This window comes from Crocodylus porosus, unplaced genomic scaffold (genome assembly GCF_001723895.1).
Source record: "Crocodylus porosus isolate Cpor-Errol unplaced genomic scaffold, CroPor_comp1, whole genome shotgun sequence".
Classification (NCBI taxonomy): Eukaryota; Metazoa; Chordata; order Crocodylia; family Crocodylidae; genus Crocodylus; species Crocodylus porosus.
Window position 1 is genome coordinate 171,817,391 of NW_017728906.1, and position 22,580 is coordinate 171,839,970.

The window sequence follows — 22,580 nt, forward strand, 5'->3', positions numbered from 1 at the left end:
GCTCAGCAAATGGGCAGACGAGAACCCGATGATGTTTAACACTGAAAAATGCAAGGTTCTCCACCTTGGGAAGAAAACCTGCAGCATCCTTATAGGCTTGGCAGTGCTATGCTGGCTAGCACTACGGAAGAAAGAGACTTGGGGGTCATCACTGACCACAAGATGAACATGAGCTTGCAATGTGATGCTGCAGCTACTAAAGCGATCAAAACGCTGGCTTGCATGCATAGATGTTTCTCAAGCAAATCCCGGGACATCATTCTCCCCTTATACTTGGCCTTGGTGAGGCCGCAGCTGGAGTACTGTGCCCAGTTTTGGGCTCCACAATTCAAAAAAGGATGTGGAGAAGTTTGAGAGAGTCCAGAGAAGAGCCACACGCATGATCAGAGGTCAGGAAAACAGATCTTACGACACGCTGAGAGCCATGGGGCTCTTTAGCCTGGAAAAGCGCAGGCTCAGGGATGATCTGATTGCCACCTATAAGTTTATCAGGGTGACCACCAGTATCTGGGGGAATGTTTGTTCACCAGAGCGCCCCAAGGGATGACGAGGTCGAATGGTCATAAACTACTACAAGACCGTTTCAGGCTGGACGTAAGGAAGAATTTCTTTACTGTCTGAGCCCCCAAGGTCTGGAACAGCCTGCCACCAGAGGTGGTTCAAGCACCTACACTGAGCACCTTCAAGAGTAAACTGGATGCTTATCTTGCTGGGATCTTATGACCCCAGCTGACTTCCTGCCCTTTGGGTGCAGGGCTGGACTTGATGATCTTCCGAGGTCCCTTCCAGCCCTAATGTCTATGAAATCTATGGTCAGTTTATGCTGCTCAAGAATACATTAGAATACTTGGGGACTTGGACAAAAATGAGGCAACATACCCACAACTCTGCAAAGAAATCAAACAAGCTTTCATATGAATGCGGGTTCAGTTCTGGGGAAGGTTCCGTACTCTTGTCAAGGAAACTGTATATTTCCAATACATTAATTAAAAAGCAGATTTGGAAAGTAAATGTACAGAAACACCAATCCTGTGTTTGGTGCAAGACAGCAACACAAATGGATAGGAACAGGACTCAAAAATGACACACCCTTTGGGAATCTGATATTTTTGTCAATAACTAGCACAACCAAACATAGTAATGACAGCCAAAATATAGGCTTCTTGATGGTGTTTGCTTTGAAAGGAAAATAAAAAGCAGCCTTACAAAAAATCCAACATGTGTTTATCTAAGCTACTGTTAAATATGCTTAAGAGTGTTTCATAATACTGGTATTTGAACTTTGTCCATGTTTTTCCCCCATGAAGAATTCAAATTTCCTTCAGGAACTCAAAATATTTTGTGGATGTCCAAAGTAGCACTAGTTGCTCCTTCTCAAGTCCCTAAGTGCGTTAATTATAATATGATGGGGTTTGACTGTACCCTTACCAGCCAGAAGTTTTGTATGTTTGAGCAGATGGGGTTATATCCAGGAATTATAGTCTCAGACTGTTCTACTACATTTGTTTTCAGAGTGTACCATGAAATACATACAATACCAAGATATCTGTTTAATAGAGAACATTAAAAGAGAACCTTTGCCAGCAGCACTGGCAGGTTACAAGGCTGGGCAGGGAAGCTGCTCCGGGGCCAGGCCTTGTATTTTTCAGTGTGATCCAGAGCCAGGGCAGAGGTGTAATCCATAGCCTGCACACCCCTGTGGGCAGTGGATCGCAGCTCTGCCCTGGCTCCGGACCACGCCATCACCACCGCAAGATCCCAGTCCTGGAGCAGCTCCCCACCCAGCTGCATGCCCTGTCAGCACTGCTGAGGCCTATTCTCCATGAACTCCCTAGCTCTGTGCTGTCACAGTCCCACCGTTCCTGGAGCTCCACAGAAATTGGCCACAGCGATGCAGGCAGGAGCTGCTGGGAAATGGAGTCCACTGCAGGTCAGACTTTGCTCGCCCCTGCTGTAGAGTCATGACTAGACCTATTCATCTCTATCAAAACTTGGACAGAACTTCTGATGACTTCCCTCACAGAGGAACCACTGATGGCACATGAGCTACACCCAGCTAAGCAGTCACCATGTAGTACAGGCACCTTTGTTCATGTGTACACCTCCACGTTTTCAATTATGATTTCTGTACATGTGGTCAGAGCTGACCTGAGCAGGGCATGGGACCCAGAGCAAATCAGCTCACACGGGGCCCCACCCCCACCCCCAGATGTGAAGAAGCTACTGCTGCCATTGGTGCTGGCAGGGGGCAGGAGCAAGCAGCTGGATGCGAAGCTGGAAGCGGTGGCACAGAGTCTCCATGGCCACTCTGCCCAGCTCTGCGGGGCCCCCCAAAGCGCGGTCACCCCGATTCACCCCCTCCCTCCCCCTAGGGATGGCCCTGCATGTGCTACAGATATATTTAAAATATAAGCACAAGTCTGACTGTTCCACAGTAAAACTCATTTCTGCTCCCTTTTCACTTTTTGTTTGACTACCCTAGCTGTATTATTTGACAGTTCAGTCTTTACAAGATTTCATACAAACTCGGACCATTAAACCAATGCTAACAATAACATTTACCGCCTCAAAGAGATCATGTCACTATCAAGTAGCAGTCCAACACTGGAAGTTAGCCAATTTAGAGGTGTTCCATAACGTGGTTCTTGGTTGTCATCTAAAATCTTTTCATTTACTTTTCCATTAGGTCAAAGAAAATTGATTATATTCCTTAGAATTTTTCATTCATGGAAATTATTTCTATGGCTTTGATGATGGGAAAGCGTCAGCCAGAGCAATTTACAAATACCTGTCCTGGGATCTGATGAATAACAGGTTTTCATTTTACCAAAGTTCTGATAAGTCTTGAAGACCCACCTGAGATAGCCTTTATTCCTACGAGAATGGGAAAGGACAGAAATGTCCCTGTATTTTGCTGCCTGGTCTACAAAACTAGTGTGTGGTCAGTCCTTTCCTCTTGTTTCTGAATGACATTGCATCTTTGGGTTCTTGATAAGCAAGGGACATAAGGATTGCCTTTTCTGAAAAGGCAGACTAAAATGCCCTTTGTAGTACCTTACAAAGGACAGGCAACTTTTCCTTATCCCATTACATTCCCAATAGCTTTGATCTTTGCTTTTCAGTAGTTTTTACTTGAATAAATGCATAAAATGATTGTCTCTCCATGTGTGTTCCAGACACTAAATACAAGGGCAAGCAACATAAGGAGTATAGAAATTTATCTGCTGTAAAGGTGGCAGCCAAAGACATTTGCAGGAGCATTTGATTTTAATTTATTTTTGTTTTGTTTTTCTTTCTTTCTTTTACACTTTGGCACTAGGCACTTTTTTTACACTGGCACTTTCAGGTCAACAGTCCAGGCCAATGCAACGTGAGAAGCAAGATAAAGCTGTAGAACTTCTTAAATGCTAATGGTGCAAAAAGATCTCAGTAGTGGCCTTTCATCTACAATCTTGTCAAGTAAAATTCTTGCATTTTGGGTAAGAACTTCTCCAAAAGTCTTACTGACAAGCAGTAACTACTCCTCCCCTTCATCAGGATTACCATTTTGATTCTTCCGAAGCAACAAGGCTTTTGAAGTTGTCTGAAATTTGTTCAATTTTGGTCATTATTTTCATTTTGCACATATGACAAACAAAATACCACAGTCCCTAAGAAACTATATTTTATCCAGTTCTTGTTGAACACTACATTTTGTTCTCCCAACTATCCTGAGTAAACAGCTAGGGCAAAAATACACAGGTTCAATCATATAGATGGAAAATGCTTTATCCTACAGTCTACTTAAGAACAGCTGCTGACTCCTTTGACTTACGCTTTTTCTAATCACATTCTAGTGATGAATTTGAATAGGATAATTTATTCCTCTTCAATGACCTTCTTCTTTCTTCTTGGGTTGTGGGAGACATGGAGATCAAATACTCCTCCCCTCCGCATCAAGAAGTTCTAAACTAGACCTGCATGCCACTTTCTTTCCCTGCATTTCAGGTTTATAACGAACATTCAATGTTAATATTATGCTGTGAGGAGTCAAACTGGAGAGCTTTCATTAACTTAGATGGCTTTTTCTTTTAAACCTTCTTTCCATGACCAAAAGCAGGGTTCATCCTAGGGATGAGACGAGACAAGAGAGGACATGGCTCCATCAACAAGTTGTCTACTTGGGTAGCAGGCTAAAAGACTAAGAAAACCCCCTGAATGAACTGGGAACAGACAGCATTAAACATGGCCACTAAAGGCATTAGCCACTATTTGATGTGCTACATTCTTTGGTGCATTTCATTCTCCTCTGTGCCCAGTCTACAGAGACAACCTGATTCCAGCTCAGCTTGCACAAAGCCATTTTTACAGCTGTATCAGTCAAGATGGCAACTACCACAAGCAGGCAAGATTACTACAAAGACTGCCTCTCTCCAGAGAAAAATAAACCTTGTGACCTCAGAGGTCACTTTGTTTGCTGAATCCATGTGATAAAAAGCAGGCCAGGACATTTGTCAAAGTATCCTGAATAGGATCCCACTTCTGAATAGGAAAAGTGGGCAGGTGGAACACCTGAGGAGCTAGCGTTTACCGAGCTGAAAATTCCATTGGAAAGAACAGTATCAGTGCTGATACTGCTACCTAGTGACCCTCAGTCTCCAGAATCTTTCTGATCATCATTCAGATAGATCTGCTTTGTAGAAGGAAAAAGGGTACCATCATGCAGTATGGAAATTTAGAAGCAAGTAATGTGGGCTGTGGTCTCCAAAAACAAAGAACTCATATACAGTTCAAAAATGCTAACTTGGGAGATACTGGGGACCAGGTCCAAGTCGGGAAGAGATTTATTAGATAGGTGGGTCCCCCCACCCCGTTTTTGTGGGATTTAAGTTATAGGTAAGAAGAACTGTATCATAAAACAAATTTGAAATTATTGTTTGCACCACAGGAGGCAAAGAATTGTCAGGCTTTTCAAGGTGAGATCAATCCCACTATCAAAGGACAGGTCCTGCCTCAAAGGAGAAAAGAGGTGATATCCTGTTAAGATTACAGGACTTGAAAGTGTATAAAGACATAACAGAGGTTCAGGTACCAAATTAATTTTGTGTGTGTGGTCGTTAGACTTAAAAAGAAAACAACAAGGAAACCAAACAACTGAAGCACCTTTTTAACCAAGTAAATTTGTATGAAATAAGTGAAGAGAGAGAAAACTAAACCCACAAAAGTATTTTTCAAAATCACTACTCAGAGTCTGTTTCATGCTGCCTGAAAAACTTCAGATTCAGTTGAGTTTTTCCATGTTTTATAAACACACCACTCTTTCATGCTTTCAATATATTTTAAAGAACCCCATCCCCAACCACCTCTTCCATTTTCTGAATCTATTTTTCCTTTAAGTATTTCAAATTCACTAGTCAAAGATTATACTAAGCTCACAGTGATCACATATTAAAACAGCCAATTATTGCTTACATGAACTTTTGTTTTCTAATAATTTTTGCTTTTTTGAGAATTCCAGATGGAATGCCTGCACCAGCTCAATCCTGGTAAAGAGGTGTAGGTATTACAACACTGGTCTCAAAAAAAACAAATCTCTCTCAAGGGAGAATGGTGCAGACCACTGACACATTCTTGGGGACTCATGCATAGCTTTCCCGAACCTAGGAGTAAGTCAAAAATTCAAAAGAACAATAGCCATCAGGAAGGGAAAGATCTCTGCTCCAGCTCAAATACTCTTGATTAAGTTAGAATCTTATTTTAGTATGAAACTTTTTAATATCATAAAGCAAGGCAGTAGAACTATGACAGTAACAACATAGGCAAGAAATAAACGTACCTTCACTACAGAACGGTCTTTTGATACCAGAGAAATTCACTGTTTCATGCAGCGTTTTCTCCTCTTGGCAGTATTCACAGTATGTAACTATACAGTGCAGTTTCTTATAATCATCAGAACAAGTTCTGCTGCAGAACTGATATACTTTGTTCTAAATAAAACCACAAAACATTACAAAAAGGTTACATAGAAACAGATTAGGAGTACAACTTTAAACAAGAATTTACTTTAATAACTTTTGTTTATGGCACACTTCTGAAAAAGAGTGCAGGCAATATGGAGATAACATGACTATCAAAATAATCGCCAGCTTTTGATCAAACTGGTATTCATAGATTTCATAGGCATTAGGGCTGGAAAGGACCTTGGAAGATCCAAGTCCAGCCCCCTCAGTGCTACAAAAGCTATTAATTAATCATTTCACGTGCAGAACATGACAATGGGTAAAGATCATATATTTGTAAGTCTTCAGATATTTGTCTCCCCAACTTCTAGAAGAGTAAAGATGATCTAGGTCAGTTATATCAATAATAGATGTAAAGGAGATGAAAGCAGACTTCAAGCCTGAGTTAAAAAAAAATCCTTTTTCCCTCCTTAATTCTAGAGACTTCTTTGCTATTTTATATTATCCATACACAGCACAGAGTTAAATATGTTAGTTTCCATCATTAAAAAATAAGTTGGACATTTTTTGTAACTACCTCACTTACTACATAAGAAGTTTCAATAGATTTTTTTTTATACTACCTACTTAGAGATAAACAAATACAATGCTGGTTTAAACCTTTACAGATGACCTTAAGTATGCTTAACCATCCCTAGTTCTGCATCCAGACTAAAGAACTTACTTCCCACTCCAGTACTTCTGGCTTTGAACAGAAAGAACTTTTGCAATAATTGCATTTCAGCTGAATATCACTTGGAGAAACAAACTGACCATTGGTTGAAGACTGCACACTAAGAGTCTGAAAAATATAAAAATGTACATATATCACTGTATGGGAAAGCATTTCACAAGTTAATATTTTTCTTAATTCTGAAAATACTTTTACTAATGTTAAATGGTTACTGAGAATTTGGGAGATTGATATATAAAATTCAGGAGCTTTTCTTAAGAGGCAATACAGGTGAGCAGTTTTGTCTTGATTCTTTTTCCTCAACTCTGATTACTTTATAGGGCTCCTACAATTGCAGAGTCTCCAGCTATTCTTGATGCAGTCTACTTATTTCACCTTTGATGATCTTCTGCCTTGATTCTTCTACATTTTCCTTCTACCATACTCAGGTCTTCAGGGCCTCTCTCTGCCTGATTTTTGTATATATGTATGCACACTGAAAAGTAGTCCAAGACCAGGGATGACTTCATTATTAACTGCAAAGTCATACAGCTTAAAATAAACACAATTCCCATCTTGGGCTATCCTTTTTATCGCAAGAGGTTTTACAGGGAAACAACCAGACAAAGCAATATCTGTACCAAAAAAAACAGACTGAGGTAGAGGAATGCTACTCTGCCCTCAGGCAAAAAAGCCTGGGAAGAGATGGGCCTTGAAACAGGTCTTAAAAGGTCAAACATGAAATCTAGCAGACCAATCAAGAAAATAAATACAAAAGTAAAGGGTCTTCCAAAGAGAACACCCTGAAACCAGGTGTCCGATCACTCCCACTTCACTCCTCCACACTAATCCTAATCTAGGAAATGCCAGTTAAGCATCCCAGTTCACCTCAACTACCACAGCAAGGAAAGGCGCTATCAGACAGCTAAATCTCAAATCACTCAGGGCTGTGAAATCAGAGACCCCATGAATTCCAACTGAAGGTACAGAAGAAGCCAGAGCCACAACAGATAAAGAACTCAGCTGCAGAACTACTATACTACAGCCTTTCAAAGGTAATATAAACCCATTGCAGATACCATCCTTTGCACAACACTAGACCAACCAATAAGTTGGGTCTCAATGCTAGTTCATCTCAGATGATGGAAATCTGAAGAACCAAGAAGAGAATACAAATTTCCTTACACCCGTCTTGTCGGTAGCCTTTTCAGAGCAGGACAGATTATAAATACATGTGCAGCAGGAAGACATTTTTAAAGAGAGAGGGAGCTAATCAGTTTAAATTGACCATTCAAATCAGAGTAATTCCAGTTTATCTGATTTCAACAGCTATGTCAGTTAAAAATGATTACTGGCTTGTCTAAGATCAATTCTCCTGGGACATTTTAAGTTCTTTAGGATCCATTTACACTATGAGAATTTGAAACAAAGCTGTAGTCATACTGATGCAAATCCTTACTACAGAGAAGACATTCCCCAGTATAAAGCAAGCCAAATGCTGACACACCTTTACCAAATATGACCTATCCCACCAGTCAACTGTGCAGTTTTAATTAAGTCTAGCATAATGATGCTCATACACATTATGCAATGCAAAAATTTCAGGGATTGTAGTGTTGACTTTCTTCTGCTATGTTGAATACAGTTCCCTTCTGTAGAGAATTTCATCATATTTGGCTTGTTTCATTGTTTGAAAAAGCCATATCAGGCTTGAACTGGGAGGTAGGCATATGCTGAGAAAAGCAGCTACAACCTGCTATACTTTAAAAAACTACATATGCAATTATGAAGTCAGTAGTTTTCTCTACATGTAATGCTGGACTGACTACCAGAGGTTATTAAACTATGGTTCTATAAGTATGGGTATTTTGCTCAAAAAGCTAACAGTTTGGCTGTATTATTTTGTTAGTTTCTTCAATTTCTTTTTAGTTTTGCTTGCTTTTTATTTCTTCATTTGCTTTTTAAAAACTCTTATTACTGAAGATGCTCTCTTGTTTCCCTCCAGGTTTCAGAGAAGAAAGTACAGTAGGACTAGAGAAAAAGATATCTCCCCTGGGTCCTTCAGGTATGTATTCACAAATGCTCCCCACCACCTACTCCCCACATAGTACAGTGGAGGCCCCAGACAGTATACTGACTGGGAAATGAGGAAACACTGGAGGACCGTGCAGGTCTAAAGGATATTTTCCTTATTTGCTCAGGAGTGCAAGAGATGCTGCTGAAATAACAGCTGGATGCCAATGGGAAATTCTAGAACTGTAAGAAGTTGAGCAAGGCAAATGGTCATAGAGAAGGATGTTGTGTGCCCAAGTCTAAAAAGTACTATACATTTTTGTTTGTTTGTCTGTTCTTCTACAACGACCACCAAGAAACAAGGAACAGAGAATTAGCTTTATGACAAAGATGACATGAAACAATTGCTAGTAACTATTTTCCTTCTTTATAATGCATAACACTTAATTCAATATTAAAGGAGGTTTTGTTTATAAACAATTCAGCATCCTTCCCTCTTCAACTATAATATCAGACCTTAATACCGGAGGCCTGCCATGTTTACCAGATAACCACCAACACATCCATGGAAAGAACAGACTTCCAAATTTAAGATATTTCTAAAATAATCCATGCAAAAATGATTTTAAAAAGAACAAGCTAAAGCTTCCTTCAGCTTTTTTTCACCCGTCTTTGAGTTCATCTGTAAGGCTGCTACTCTGCCTTCAGTTAAATCCTTATTTAAGTGCTATTTCTGCCCTGATGATTATGGTGAATCAATTAGATATGTATATTGTAATTTCTTCCCCCTAACAACTTTCTTTCCTTAAACTACAAGCTGTACAGAGCAATGTCCTCCTTAAATGCCTGGGAAGCATCTAATACAACATAGGTGTTACAGTTAAAACAAATAACACAGAAGAAAAAGTTTACAAGCTCATTAAAATTTTTTGCAGGTCACTTCTCACAACAAAAATCAATCTATATTGTACTTAATTAAAATTCTGTTTTAAGTTATACATTTATGTCCTTTTTTATTTTGATTACAAGCCAAAGCAGTCCCATTTGGCTGTTCTTGGGTTTGTACTTAATAGAAAAGACATGAGAAGTGCCAGGTACATCTGAGACTATCAGAGGCTACTCTCAGGTTTGTATGGAACCTGAACAAGAAGTTACCCTGGTTGCCAGTGTCAGAATAAAAGAGTGGAACAAATGCAACCTGGAATTGGACTGCGAGAACTAAAACATCGCTACAGCTACTTGTCTGGTGCTTGTCACTGACATCTGCATTGCACTGACAGACACCATGGTGGTCTGCCTTGATCAGAATAAGGGCAATTCAAATTTTGACAGTAATTCAGCTCACAAACGCACAGGCTGCAGATCTGCTAAGAAACCCAAAAAGAATACAGGCATACCAAATTTCTACAGATAAAACCCAAGTAAACAAATTAGAACTATTCATATTGTTCTTGTGTGGGAAGTAATGTAAACCAAAAATTCTTCAGTGTGCAAAATGTTTTCCCCTTATCAAATGGAAGTTTACTAGAGCATCTCCTAACCCATGATTGTCCCACATAGAATAACAGAAAATCAAGATTTGAAATACACCAAAGCATTTGGGGAGTAGGGGGAGAGAAAAAGAAAACTACAGGTCTCACCAGATGTTCTCTATTACTACCATAAACACAGCATAGATTTTTATCACCGTGTCACACTCCCCCCACTTGCTTTCATAACTTTTCCCTGCATGTCACTTTGATATACAGGAAAAATACTTAAACCACCAAACTGACAGTAAAGGAAAATAGTAAATGTCCCACCAGACTGCAAACAGAATGTCCAACATGCTGCAGCATATTTTACTTACAAAAGTCTGAAATATTAGATCTCCACTCCCAAATTCAGCTCACACAAATATTGGAAGAAAACAGATGGCAAAACTTAACCAAAGGCAAACTATTTTAAAAGAACTTGCTCCAAGTAGCATTGAGGCTACTGGCAAGATGACATGGAGATAGATGTTCGTAGAGTAGTCCCTATATGCAAAAGGAAGCTTTAGCTTCCTTAAAAGTTACAGTCAAACACAACATCTTTCACCTGACACAACAGACCTACTAAGTGATAAGAAAATAGTGGGTGGAGATGGTAACATGATTCTGGACCAACTTCATACTCAATCCTGAACCATTACCTTAAGACCACTCAGGAATACATTTGGCACATGACAGAACAACTCAAGATAAAAGACACTAACAAACTGTTCTACCAGCAACCACCTATGGAATAACTGATAGCAGTTTTAGATTGCTTGTTCTTTCTTCCTTCTTAATTATAAGGATGAATGCATTAGCCATTCAAGGGACAATTCTATATTCTAGACTAGAATATATTGCACAGTGCATTACATCAACTGAAATGCTCAAATGCATTAAAAGTTTTTATTTGGAAATGAAAGGTTTGTTCGTTTCTAAAGGTGAAATGCTATTAAAACAATAAAACATAGCAACCTAGATTAAAAACAGACTGAAAGACTTTGGATGGAAACCTCACTTTGCACGTTCCACTTATTACTGCAGAATGTCCCATGGCTAGCAGAAAGGTAACATGCTGATGTCTAAGGCCTTAAACAATTCCTTTTCACAAAAGAAAGCAATGTAGGACTGGAAAGGACCACTTGGGTCACTAAATCTACAATACTCCCTATAGACTGAAGTACAAAGCTGTGCAGAACTGTTCAATATCCACTTCATGATGGTACTCATTCATATTGTATGCATTACCTGACTGTATCCTACTCTGAAAGGATTCCCTTTTTAAAACAACCTGATTATTCAAAAGGACAAAATGGGTTACTAGTGGCTGCATAATCATGTGTTTAAAAGGTAAAGCTAAATTATTTGCATCAGCCAACAATCGAGTCAATCTGAACCTTTATAAGCAAGTTAAATTATTTGTCCATCCCTGTAGTACTGCAGCACATAGTCATTTAACTAAAAAAAAAAAATTACCACCTTGGTACAGAAGGGTAACGATAAGTATATAGTTTTCAACGTAGCCTCTTACGGTATAATATAGGTTCCTACCTGCATTTTAAATATAATATAAAACTAATGGAGCCCACCTTTCATTGGGAAATCTGGCTTTGGGAAGTAAATCATGCCATTAGACACTGCTTCCATGGATCATGTTGCACTGAATGGAACAGTAGTTCTTCTCAGCTTGAATTCAGTCTTGCATAATTCACCCAAGAATTAGAGATATTGGGAATACTCCACACTAAACAGCCTGTGCTGCAGAACCTATGAACTCCCTGGACAGTGAAAACTAGAGGAAAATATGGTTCAGGTACTAAACTTTGGTGAAAATTAGATTATTGTCTTAGTTTAAGTAAGTGACTGTATATGACCCTAAGTCAGAAACCCGAAGTCACTGGATATACACAATTATCCCACTATGGCTCAAATAATTGGCTTCTGAGTCCAGATTGAAGACAATGCATATACACAATGTGGCTGCAGTGTGGCTGCCTGCAGATTAGCTGGGACAAGGACAATCTATGCTCAGGTGTGCCAACACTACCACTGCAATTTCAGTAGCAAGTTCTAGACAAAGGAAAATCAGCAAGCCATGATGACCGTAGCAGAATTATCAGCTGTTCTCAAGATCACTGTTGAAATATTGACTCCTGCAAACCCTGGCAGAAGACTGTCCTTTAGTAACTTTATTCTTAACATTCAGAGAGATAGCAAAGGGTTGTTTTGGACAACTGCTTTTCAGCTTTGTGGAAATTCTGCTGAGTTCCATCTTGTTGAAATAAGAGGACAAGAACTGTACATGAGACTGCTGGAAGGGTCAATAGAAGTGGTATGGGTTATCACATTTTCAGTACACTGATGAAATGCAGCTTTATTTTGTTACTTAATCAGACAGAGAGTGTTGATGGAGGCCTTACCAAATGCTCTGATAAAGAGTAGAGCACAGATAACGGGTATCTGATGGAGGCTCATTGTGAACAAGGATAATGGTGGTTGGTAAAGAGAAACAACCATGTGATCCAGCAATAATTGCACCTGCTTCCTAACTGGGGTAAATACAAACTTGAATGACAAAGGAGAAAATGTCAAGGTAGCATTGGGACCCCAACTGCTGTTGCACAGTCATAAAACAATGTTAGGAAGATTTTCTTCTATTATGTTTAATCTTAAGACTGCAACAACTTCTTTCAGAGGCCTGGCTACTGATGCCTAAAGACCACCCAGAAACAGAAACTTACGAGAAGTGCAGCAGTTTACCTATAAGCAGTAGTTCAACAGGAGTATAGAGTACCAACGCTCCAGGGTACAAGTTGGTTACCTACTGAACCCTGGAGAGTCTGAATTATTAGTTTTCATCTACTGGTCCCCCAATGGCAGAGGAATCAAATATTTCAGAGAATGGCCCTGTCTCCAGGACAGATGATAGTGATTGCAGTTAGAGGCCCATGAACTACAGATCCCTCAGCTCAGCAGGCTTTCAGCAGGATATTCTTCAACTTTAGAATTTACCTCCACATGGTTTGAAAGAGCCAGAATTTGTTGACCTACTGCCAGGCTCACCTCTGTCCTCTGGCTTTTAGGAACGGAAAGATGTGATAAGAACTAATATTGGTTGGTGTGGTGGGAATATTCACTGGAGTTTACTTTTTGGCTGTTTATTTTCATAGGTTTGAAGACACCAGATAGCTTCATAAAACTAAAACTACTTTTCTGTCAAACTTGCCTCTGTCCCAGGATAATCTTTTTTTCATATTAGTCATATATTGAAACAAATAGGTTACATAAAGGCCTGGTATTTTAATATGCATATTTTTAACACACATGTATACACAAATAGTTGTATATATATGTAGGGAGGAAAAGATTTAACACAACAGCTAACCTGAAATTTAGCTACACAACTGGAACTGCAAAAGTTGTACAGTTTTCCATCGGGCATTGTGGCTTGATACTGAGGTAAAGAGTTTCGTTTACAAAAGTGGCAAATAATTCCCATACCTAAAAGAAAAATGTAATTTACAAAGAAAATAAATGCAAGTAATTTTATATACACTTCTTGGGTATTAAGTCATCACTTCCCCACCATCCATGTAAAAATCTAAATTTGGTTCTTAACTTTTCCAACCACAAACCTCACTCCTAAACAAAAAACAAAACGTGTTAAATTTTGCTGCTCTTGCTCATTAAAATTAAGCATTAGCTTGAAGTAAAATAGTTTTTTGTTCTTATTAAAAGTGTACTACTCTTGTTCAATTCAGTGTTCATATTGGCTTACTATCTCCTATCAATCAAGAATAGGTACATCCTGACTGATGTACCATTTCCCAACACTCTTATTCTTAGCTAAAAGACTTCTGTAGGGGGAGAACTGTAGTTGCAATACACTAAACACATAGGCAGAACTTATCTAATATTTCTTGGTGCAAGAGACTGAGTACAACCTACATGCATGAAGATTATATTGTATACTCCTGTATGTTGCAGAATCAGGTACGTTATTCCTTATGTCTCAAAATCCCTCCTCAATCCCTGCCCTCCACACCCCCAGGGAACTTGAAAGCCTCGTAACAGTGAGAACTGTTTGAGGGATCAAAAACGGTCACAGTGGGGAAGGCTGCAATTATTAAAGTGGGAAAGTACTACAATATGGACTCAAATATTTATCACAAATATTTTTGACAGATCTATAAAGCTCACAGGAGAGTGATGAGCTCTAAAATTTACAAATTTATTTGAAAGCAAAAAAACAATCAAAATTTGCAAACTTCATATTCCTTAAAAAAAATCATATCTATTCTTTATCAGTGATGAAAATCCACCATCCTTTTCACTTACTTTGTGATTTTGCATATTTTGATTTGTATGTGTTCATGCATGCAGTTGAGCAGTATGGCTCCATATATCCATTAGGTCCTATGCACTGAGTCATGTCAAAAAACCTGCACTGAGCTCTGCAGCCAGTACAAGGTGTTAATTTGCCATATTTCTAAAACATAAAACAAAGCAAAACAATACATTAGTTATAACTGTTTTTTTAAAGTTGTTAAAACAAGTATAAAGACCTTTCCAACATAAATACATGTTTTTCTCTGCAATGCATTTATCACTATGGCTGGGTTTCTTTCAGGGTGAGAGGGGAGCTGGCTAAAAGCATTTAAAATTGAAAAGCATTGAAAACAAATGGTATTAGAACTTAGGTATGGCCTAGCGAGTACAAGAGTCTGGAAGTAGCCCTGGTTCATCCCTCCTTCCTAACTGAATAACTGATACAATAAGAGGAGAATGAGTGGAAAAAGGAAAGGAGAAAAGAGCACAGAACCAAAAAAAAAAGAAGTTAAAAAAAAGGATATTCTAGGGACCAGAAAAGGACTTCACCTGTACATGGAAGAAAAGCATGAAGAAACAAGCAACAAAACTGAAAATAGAAGGATACACAGGAATTGTGTTAAATGTCAAAACCACATTAAAAAGACTTACATGTAACTGCACAAAATGTTTGCATCTCACATGCAAGCAATATGCCAGGTTTAATTTTCAAGGGCTCCTAAAATACTTTTTGTCAGCTTGTACTCAAGAATGTGACAGAGGGCCATGAACAAGTACAATTCTTCTAGCATCAGTTACAAAATAGTTTTGGGCGATATGCTGTGAAATAAGACTCCTACTATTTCATGCTGAGAAACGTGGGAACTACAAATGCATGCTGTTACTACCATTAAACTTAACATTCTTATTCTTCTCCAAACTGAAGCTTGCTAGCTCTTATAACTTCTGAGATTAGATTTCTTAGCTTCGTAATATACTGGAGGTAGCTCAGCAATATCTAGCAAAGCTGCTACATACCTCAGCTGATCAGCTAGCAAAGTTGAGACTTCCAGTGAACCACAATGATTCCAACCCTACAGTAGCAATGTACTGATTTTGGATGGCCCTCATCAGTTGTACTCAATGACCAATTGTTCAAGGAGGAGAACAAGTACACTCTAAAACCATGCAGATAAACCAAACTGTGCCAGCACAATCTCATATGCTAATATCAATGTAAAAAGGCAATATATACATTTTAACAGTTCTGATTTCTTACATATCTCAAAGTTAGACAAGTAGCACGTGTGCAGAAAAGGATCAGCAAGAGGCAGACCACATGGACCAGTCACCTCTCTCTATAAAAGCACACCACTTCCCATAGTGACCATCTTGAACTTTCAAATGAACAAATCAGGGATTAGCAACATTTTCTGATGATGGGCCAGAATGACCCTGCTCAGGTCTGAGATGGGCAGGCACTAGGACCTGCCTGCCTCCGCTGCTTCTCTCTACTGCCCAACTGCAGTGCAGCACAGGCAGAGCCCTGTGCCTTCACTAAATCCCTCACTGCCCCGCTGCAGCAGAAATAAAGCCCTGTGGCCCCCAATGCCTCCAACCCCTGATATAGATGATTCACATGTCTAAGTTAGGCAAAGACATTATAATGTTTTTGGAAAAGATCTTGCCCTTTTTAAGTCCAATTAGCCAGCTTTCATTGTACTGTTTATCAGGAGTGATTTCCCTAATTGCTCCCCAAAATTATTCATGACCCAAATCCAGGGGAACAAAGTTCAGAGAGTCTTCCACATCTGCTTCATGTAGTATCTGATCTGGTACATCAAGGGTATAGCAATCCTATAGACAATGGGAATATGGTCTGGATACCTTTGTTTCTTCTTGGTAGGCAGAAGGTAGGATAGTGGAGACTTAACTGGTTCAGAGAAGTATGAGCTTTCATAGGCAAAAACCTACTTTGTCAGGTGTAGTCAGATAAAGTAGTTTAGTCAACCACTGGAAACACTTCTAAATGTCCACGTCCTCAGAGCAAGGGTTCAAGGTATTGCAATGCCTTCTGCTTCATGATCTGTGCAAGCTACTTGTTATGTATATCTATTGCATCTACAGTATAATTAGGTCCATGCTGAGGGTATTCACCGGAACAGATTAAAAACCTGGGGGGGGTGCATGCACACGTGTGTGCGCTTGCACATACATGTATGTGAGGGGGAGAGAAAAAAGTGAGGAATTAATCAATCATTTTAAAAGGGAAACAGGATATTTCTAGTCAGACAACACCCGCATAATTTGCCCTACAATCCATCACAAAATCTCCCTTTGGCAAAGGCACTTCTTGCAATCAACTTATATTCTTCCCCCTGGAGTGCTGAGGAAAAACAAGTGAGAATGAGCTTAAACAGCAAAAATTAAATAATTTTGAGCTACACTGAGAAATGGAAAAGACTTGAAGACAGAGTCTACCCTGGACTAGAATCCAAGAAGAAAGTATTTGATTTACTTTACATTTTGTGCAGAGAACTCAAAACCCCAAAACAAAATCTAAAAAGATTGATGCAAATAGATTAAAAGGTGACCTGACAGAGCCCAGCAGCAGATTCAGAAAAAAAGGTTGACAAATTAATGAAGATTTCACAGCATTTAGACCTAGAAAGGAGAGACACCAAATGAAGTTAAGGCCTTGAAGTAATCCAGAACTCCAGAAGGCAGAAAGTTCTAAAATCAACTGGAATCAGTTTGAGAAATGGGTTATGCAACCCATAAGTTTGTTTATGGGTGGGCAGAACCTCTGTTGCAGTTACACAGACTGTACAAGCTGAAAAAAAGCTGTACCTATTCCTTGATCAGAGTTTTCCTGTAGCATTCAAGGATAAGACTGGGGTACATAACTATAGATGGACAGTCATCCAAATACAGTACAGAAACCAAGAAGAAAGAAAAAAGACTGTTTGGTATGTAAGAAGGAACTTATTTGCTACAAAGAATAATGTGCTATGGGCTGAATGCAAATCGGGAAATCAGGAATGCATCTGAGACAAGTGGCTGAAGAAACTGGAGAAAGCTATTTTAAAAGAACTGACCTCCTCTGTTGTCAGTTAGACTGTCACTGCCAGACACCTGTTATGCCCCCTTGCTACTGAAGTCTCTCCATCTTTCAACCAACATATACCACCATACAGCAATCATCTACACCCCCTTGACCTGTCAAGGCATACTAATTGTTGAAGTAAACTCAGTTTTGTTTCTAACTTTGTAACCTAATCCTCCTATGTCTATCATTTCCATTTTATTTGTCACTCAAGTCATGCCTCTGAGTAAACTACTGTATTTATTTGCATACCACACATCCTTGAAGAAGGTGCATACACACCTCTTTTTGGGAATGCAGAATGAAGAGAAAAAAAAAACAGTTTTCCAGAGTGCCCCGACATGGTTCCAACTTTATAACCCAGTCCACCTATGCCTATCATTTCTATTTTATTCTTCATTCAAGTCACACCTTCCAGTAAACTACCATATTTATTTTCATACAACATATACCTGAAAAAGACAAGCGCATACATCTTGCTTTGGAAAGGCAGAATGAAGAAAACAAACTATTTTTCCAGTTGTCCCGGACATGGTAACAACTCATCTAAGGCTGAACCCTCTGGCTGAATGGACCAGGGGTCGAATTCAGCTGTCACTTACTCACCTTTGCCCTGCAGCTCAGCCAACAGCTAGTGCCAATTGGGCAATGACTGCCAAAGGAGTAAACCTGTAGCTGTTGGCCCTGCAGAAGGGGGAGAGGGTATGGCACTGATCACACCCCTGCTCTATGCAGCCAAAGGTTTCAGCCCTGGCTGGAACTGAGCTGAGCACAGCCTGTTGCCACCCTTCTAACATACCTCCCTTGCTGCCATTCCCATGCAGGAATCACTTTCTTTGCTTAAGATACCTGCCCCAATTTCAGATGGTCAAGTTTCAGGGGGAAAGTTGCATGTGATATGTGAATAAAATGTGGTAACTTCTTCAGGGTAGCAGTAGTGTTACTATAAAGTCTATGAAACACCTACTTCACTTTTTCATGGAAGTCAAAGCAGAACACAAAACATCAAAACAAACATACACCATCTTGCAGTGTCAAAAGATCAAACATTTTTATTTTAAGGAAGCATAACAGATTCTAGAGATGAGGTAAGGCAGTGACTGCCAACCTTTCTGGCAAGTGTGCCACAAATTAGCCCCATATCCTCCCCAAGTGCCACTCCAATCCTTTTCCCTTACTCTTTCTTCTCCCTGACCAATCTGCTGCTCTACTTTCTACTCCCTACCCTATCTGCCACTGTGCTGCTTGCCCCCTCCCAAACCTGCTGCATGCTAAGCACAGGCTGTCTGTGACACTTATGGCACCAATGCCATAGGTTGGCTACCCCTGGGGTAAGGTACTTGAGGCAAACAAATTACTGACTGTGGCAGATGTGTAGGGATAAACTGTTTGGAAAGTGAAACAAATCAGGGGAGAAGGGGATTGAGAAAGCAAGATGCTATCTTCAGGGACTGGATATCAAGTGTCTCAGAGACCAAGAATAGTGGAGATGTACATGTACATAACCAGAGTGGAAGTGTGGGATGAAGAATGCAACAGATTCTTTCTTCAATTGATGACTCCAGGGCATTTGTCCACAGGAGCAGTAGACATGTGTGTTGTACGCATCTGTAGAAGTGCAGATATTATGACACTTTTAGGAGGTGAGCTAGAAAGAAAATACAGAAGTTTCACCAGCTCACCCCTCACTGCTGTAGAGCCCATAAATGCAGAAGGATATAGAATATTTTTTCAAATTGTCACTGTTTATTTGAGAGGCTATACACCATGAGGAGCTTGAAAGTACAGGAACCATTTCTTAGTCTCCTAATGAAGACAACATTTGAATAAAACTTGAAAACTGACTGGTACAAGAGATGAATAATGCAAAACCGACACCTAATTTAGATCAATCTACCAATCCCTTCTATAGCTCACCCACCCAGCTTTGAATCCACTCAAGATATATTAGAAATGAAAATTTTATTAAATGTGCAAAAGACCTCATTTCAGTAATGGCTGGACACGTCTATACGTGCATATTAATGCAACACAATCTTCAGCACAATAAGCTTATCAAATCAGAATTTACTGCTTCCAGGTGCCGCATTTATACATGTGCCTCAGACCCCGGCACGTTGAGCCGGGTCAGAGCAGTGGCTGGCAGGGAACCTGGGGGGACAGCCTGCCAGCCTACGGCTGCTCCAACCTGGCTCAGCGTGCCACAGAGGGGCTGGCTGGGGCACAAGAGTGTTCCTGTGTAGGGCTAGCAAGCAGGCAGCACCCTCACTGAAGCATCCCCGTGCCTTAGCCAGCTGGCTCAGCAGCTATATGTGGGTTGCTGTGTACAAAAACGCTGCAGCAGGGTAGTACTTGTATTTATAAATACTACCTTGCTACAGTGCTTATTAGTTTCCTGCAGCCTAATAGCACTGCATGTGTAGATCCCAAAATGTTTACTGTGGAGCTAATTAGTCTACTCTGCACTAAACGTCTCATGTAGATGTGCCCACTGTGATTTTTTCCACATTTTAATTCTGCCCCTCAATTTAAATGCAACATTGAATTTTGTAGTGACAAAGCACAGGTTTTAGAAGCTGGCAAGGGGAAGCTATTGAAAAGCTCTCCATTAATATTCAGGGCTTGGAAAACCACTTGAAATGGTGTTTAAATCCTAGTAAGGTCATCAGCAATTAGTGGATTTACTAACTAATTTTATCACCAAGGGAAATAATAGATCTCTTAGCAGCAAAGGAACAAAGAAAGCTTGTCATGCTGGTAACAGTGAGGGTATTGGTGGGAAAAGATGAAGGACTACGTGAAAACAAGAAAGAGAATCCATACCCACATAAGTCTACAGAACTTCTGAGAAATAATCATAAGGAGGTAACTTGTAGTAAACAAGTCTAAGACAGAGAGGGCAAGACAATTAATGTAAAGATGCTCAAAGACAGAAGAAAGGGCCTCTGAAGAGCAAGGGTGGGTATAAGTTTGACCTCTACGGTAGCCTGAGAAAATGAATTGCACAAGTTATGTGGAAAAGCGCCAGGTTTGATAGATGCAGGAAAGTGCTAGGTCTTGAGCAACAAGCAGAACTGCTAGAGCTTGCAACCTTTAGGGCTAAAATTGGATGGGAAACAGAAATATGACTGCAACTGAAGAGAGGTGGAAAAGGCAAAAGGATCAAGCCCATATTTCTGGATATACATTTTGTACGTCATCCTGAAACATCGAGGGAGGAAGACACTTCCCCTATTCAACCTACCACCCCAAGAAAGGAGTTCCATTTTTCCTTATGTTACCCATAGAAATAAACTGACACTGACCATACAAATAAGGATAAAATAGTAGTTTCTCTCAAGCTGATGTACAGACATAAGAATACTTCAGATTTCCCTTTACTATAACCCTATTACCTTACCCTCCTGTAGTTGGCACCAGCAGACAAAACTGGAAGATTGGGTGGTCGTAATTCTCATTGCCCTACCAAGGCAGTGTAGTGTTCAAGAGGGTCTCACAGCCAGATGCAGAAAAAATTGTCAGTAATAGTCTGGAAAGCAAATATTTATGGATCCATGCAAAACAATACAATGATCAATCACATCAGATGCAGAATTATGTGCATGATGCTGTCTGGACACTGTCTCTAACAACTTCCCCAAGTGAAAGTCAGAAGAGCCAGAAGTTTAAGAAGGGAGACTGATGAACAGAACAGAACAGAACAGAACAGACAGAGCAGAATTTAAAATGTGATAAGTGGCAAGTGGGGAAAATTAAAGGAAAATTAAACATGAATAAGTAAGGGGAAAGCTTGACAACAATTCCTTTTGAACAAGTACAATATGCAAGTGGACAACTAGAAAGCTTGTTTGTATATTTTTACACTGGACATACACATGCTGTGGAGTTTTTGCTTAAAACAATATTGAAACAAGGAAATAAATCAAAGTGTTCCTGTCTCAGATTTACTATTTTCAACATCATGTGAGGAAAATTAGATGAAGTAGGACTGTGTCCTCCCACTTAGAAATCCCCATTCAGGGTGAACTCCCTCAGTTGGCCCTCACTGCAACTGGGAAGGAACAGCATTTTATAATAATCTGATTAAGAGATGACTGCAGCTCTCTCCCCCTTTCCCCAGGAGCACATCCATATCGCTATTTCTCTGAAAAACTTAGGACAACTGGGCTCAAATACATGCTCTAAGCAGCAGACAGCAAAAGAAGGAACACTACATGTATGAAAAGCAAGCCAAAAATCAAAATACAAAATGGGTACTCTGATCTAGCATTAAATGTCAGTTCATGCAAGGATTTAGAGAGGAGGAAAAAACTGCTAGTCAGGTCAGCAATACAGCAGCATACAAGTGCAGGTTAGGATCTAGTCAAATTAAGCACAAGCAGAATTCAACCCATTTTAACTTGAGCTAGCTAAAGTTAAGGTACAGATAAGGTTAAAAGTAGTGTGATCAAAACAATGCCACTGATTTATGACCAAGAATAAGCCTGCCAAGCCAGCACCCCAAACCTACTAGCAACCCAAGACAATCAGGGACAGCAAGTTTCTTAAGAAATTCTACTGATCAGTTAGCAAAAATAAGGAACATAGATATTCATAAGAGGTACAAATAAACTAGAACAAGACACTATTTATTTTCTTAAATACAACTGCACAATAGATACGTTTGGGTTTTACTTCGACCTGTGGTAAAGGTATAAATGAGATTACTGATTCTAGAAATGAACTATAGGAAGTATCTGCTCAAATGGGTAATAGGGTAAAAGATTACCTGCAAAAAATGTTACTCAGTTTTTCCTTCAGTTGCTCTTGGCAATAATTTAATAGACTCCCCTGTAGATATTATCTTGTTTTCTTTGGTTAACCATTTTCCTCTCTAGAGACACTCTTTGAGTTGCTTCTTGCCTCTCCCAAGGCTGAAGAATTTTAACTTCAGTAAAACTAAAAAGGGTTATTTTAGGATCTCCTAACCTTGAAGTACTCTTCCAAGT

The 22,580-nt window shown here is 39.6% G+C and overlaps 1 protein-coding gene across 2 annotated transcripts in view; it reads right to left on the minus strand.

Annotated features, from left to right (window-relative positions):
* The window catches only part of ZMYM2 (zinc finger MYM-type containing 2), a 101,415-nt gene that overhangs the window by 56,773 nt on the left and 22,062 nt on the right, over window positions 1-22,580 (minus strand). For both annotated transcript variants that reach the window (XM_019530207.1, XM_019530206.1), the window contains 4 exons: window positions 14,517-14,667; window positions 13,564-13,679; window positions 6,664-6,780; window positions 5,816-5,966 (listed from right to left, as the gene is read on the minus strand). In XM_019530207.1, the coding sequence (XP_019385752.1) occupies window positions 5,816-5,966; window positions 6,664-6,780; window positions 13,564-13,679; window positions 14,517-14,667 (535 nt within the window). The remainder of the gene's footprint in view (window positions 1-5,815; window positions 5,967-6,663; window positions 6,781-13,563; window positions 13,680-14,516; window positions 14,668-22,580) is intronic.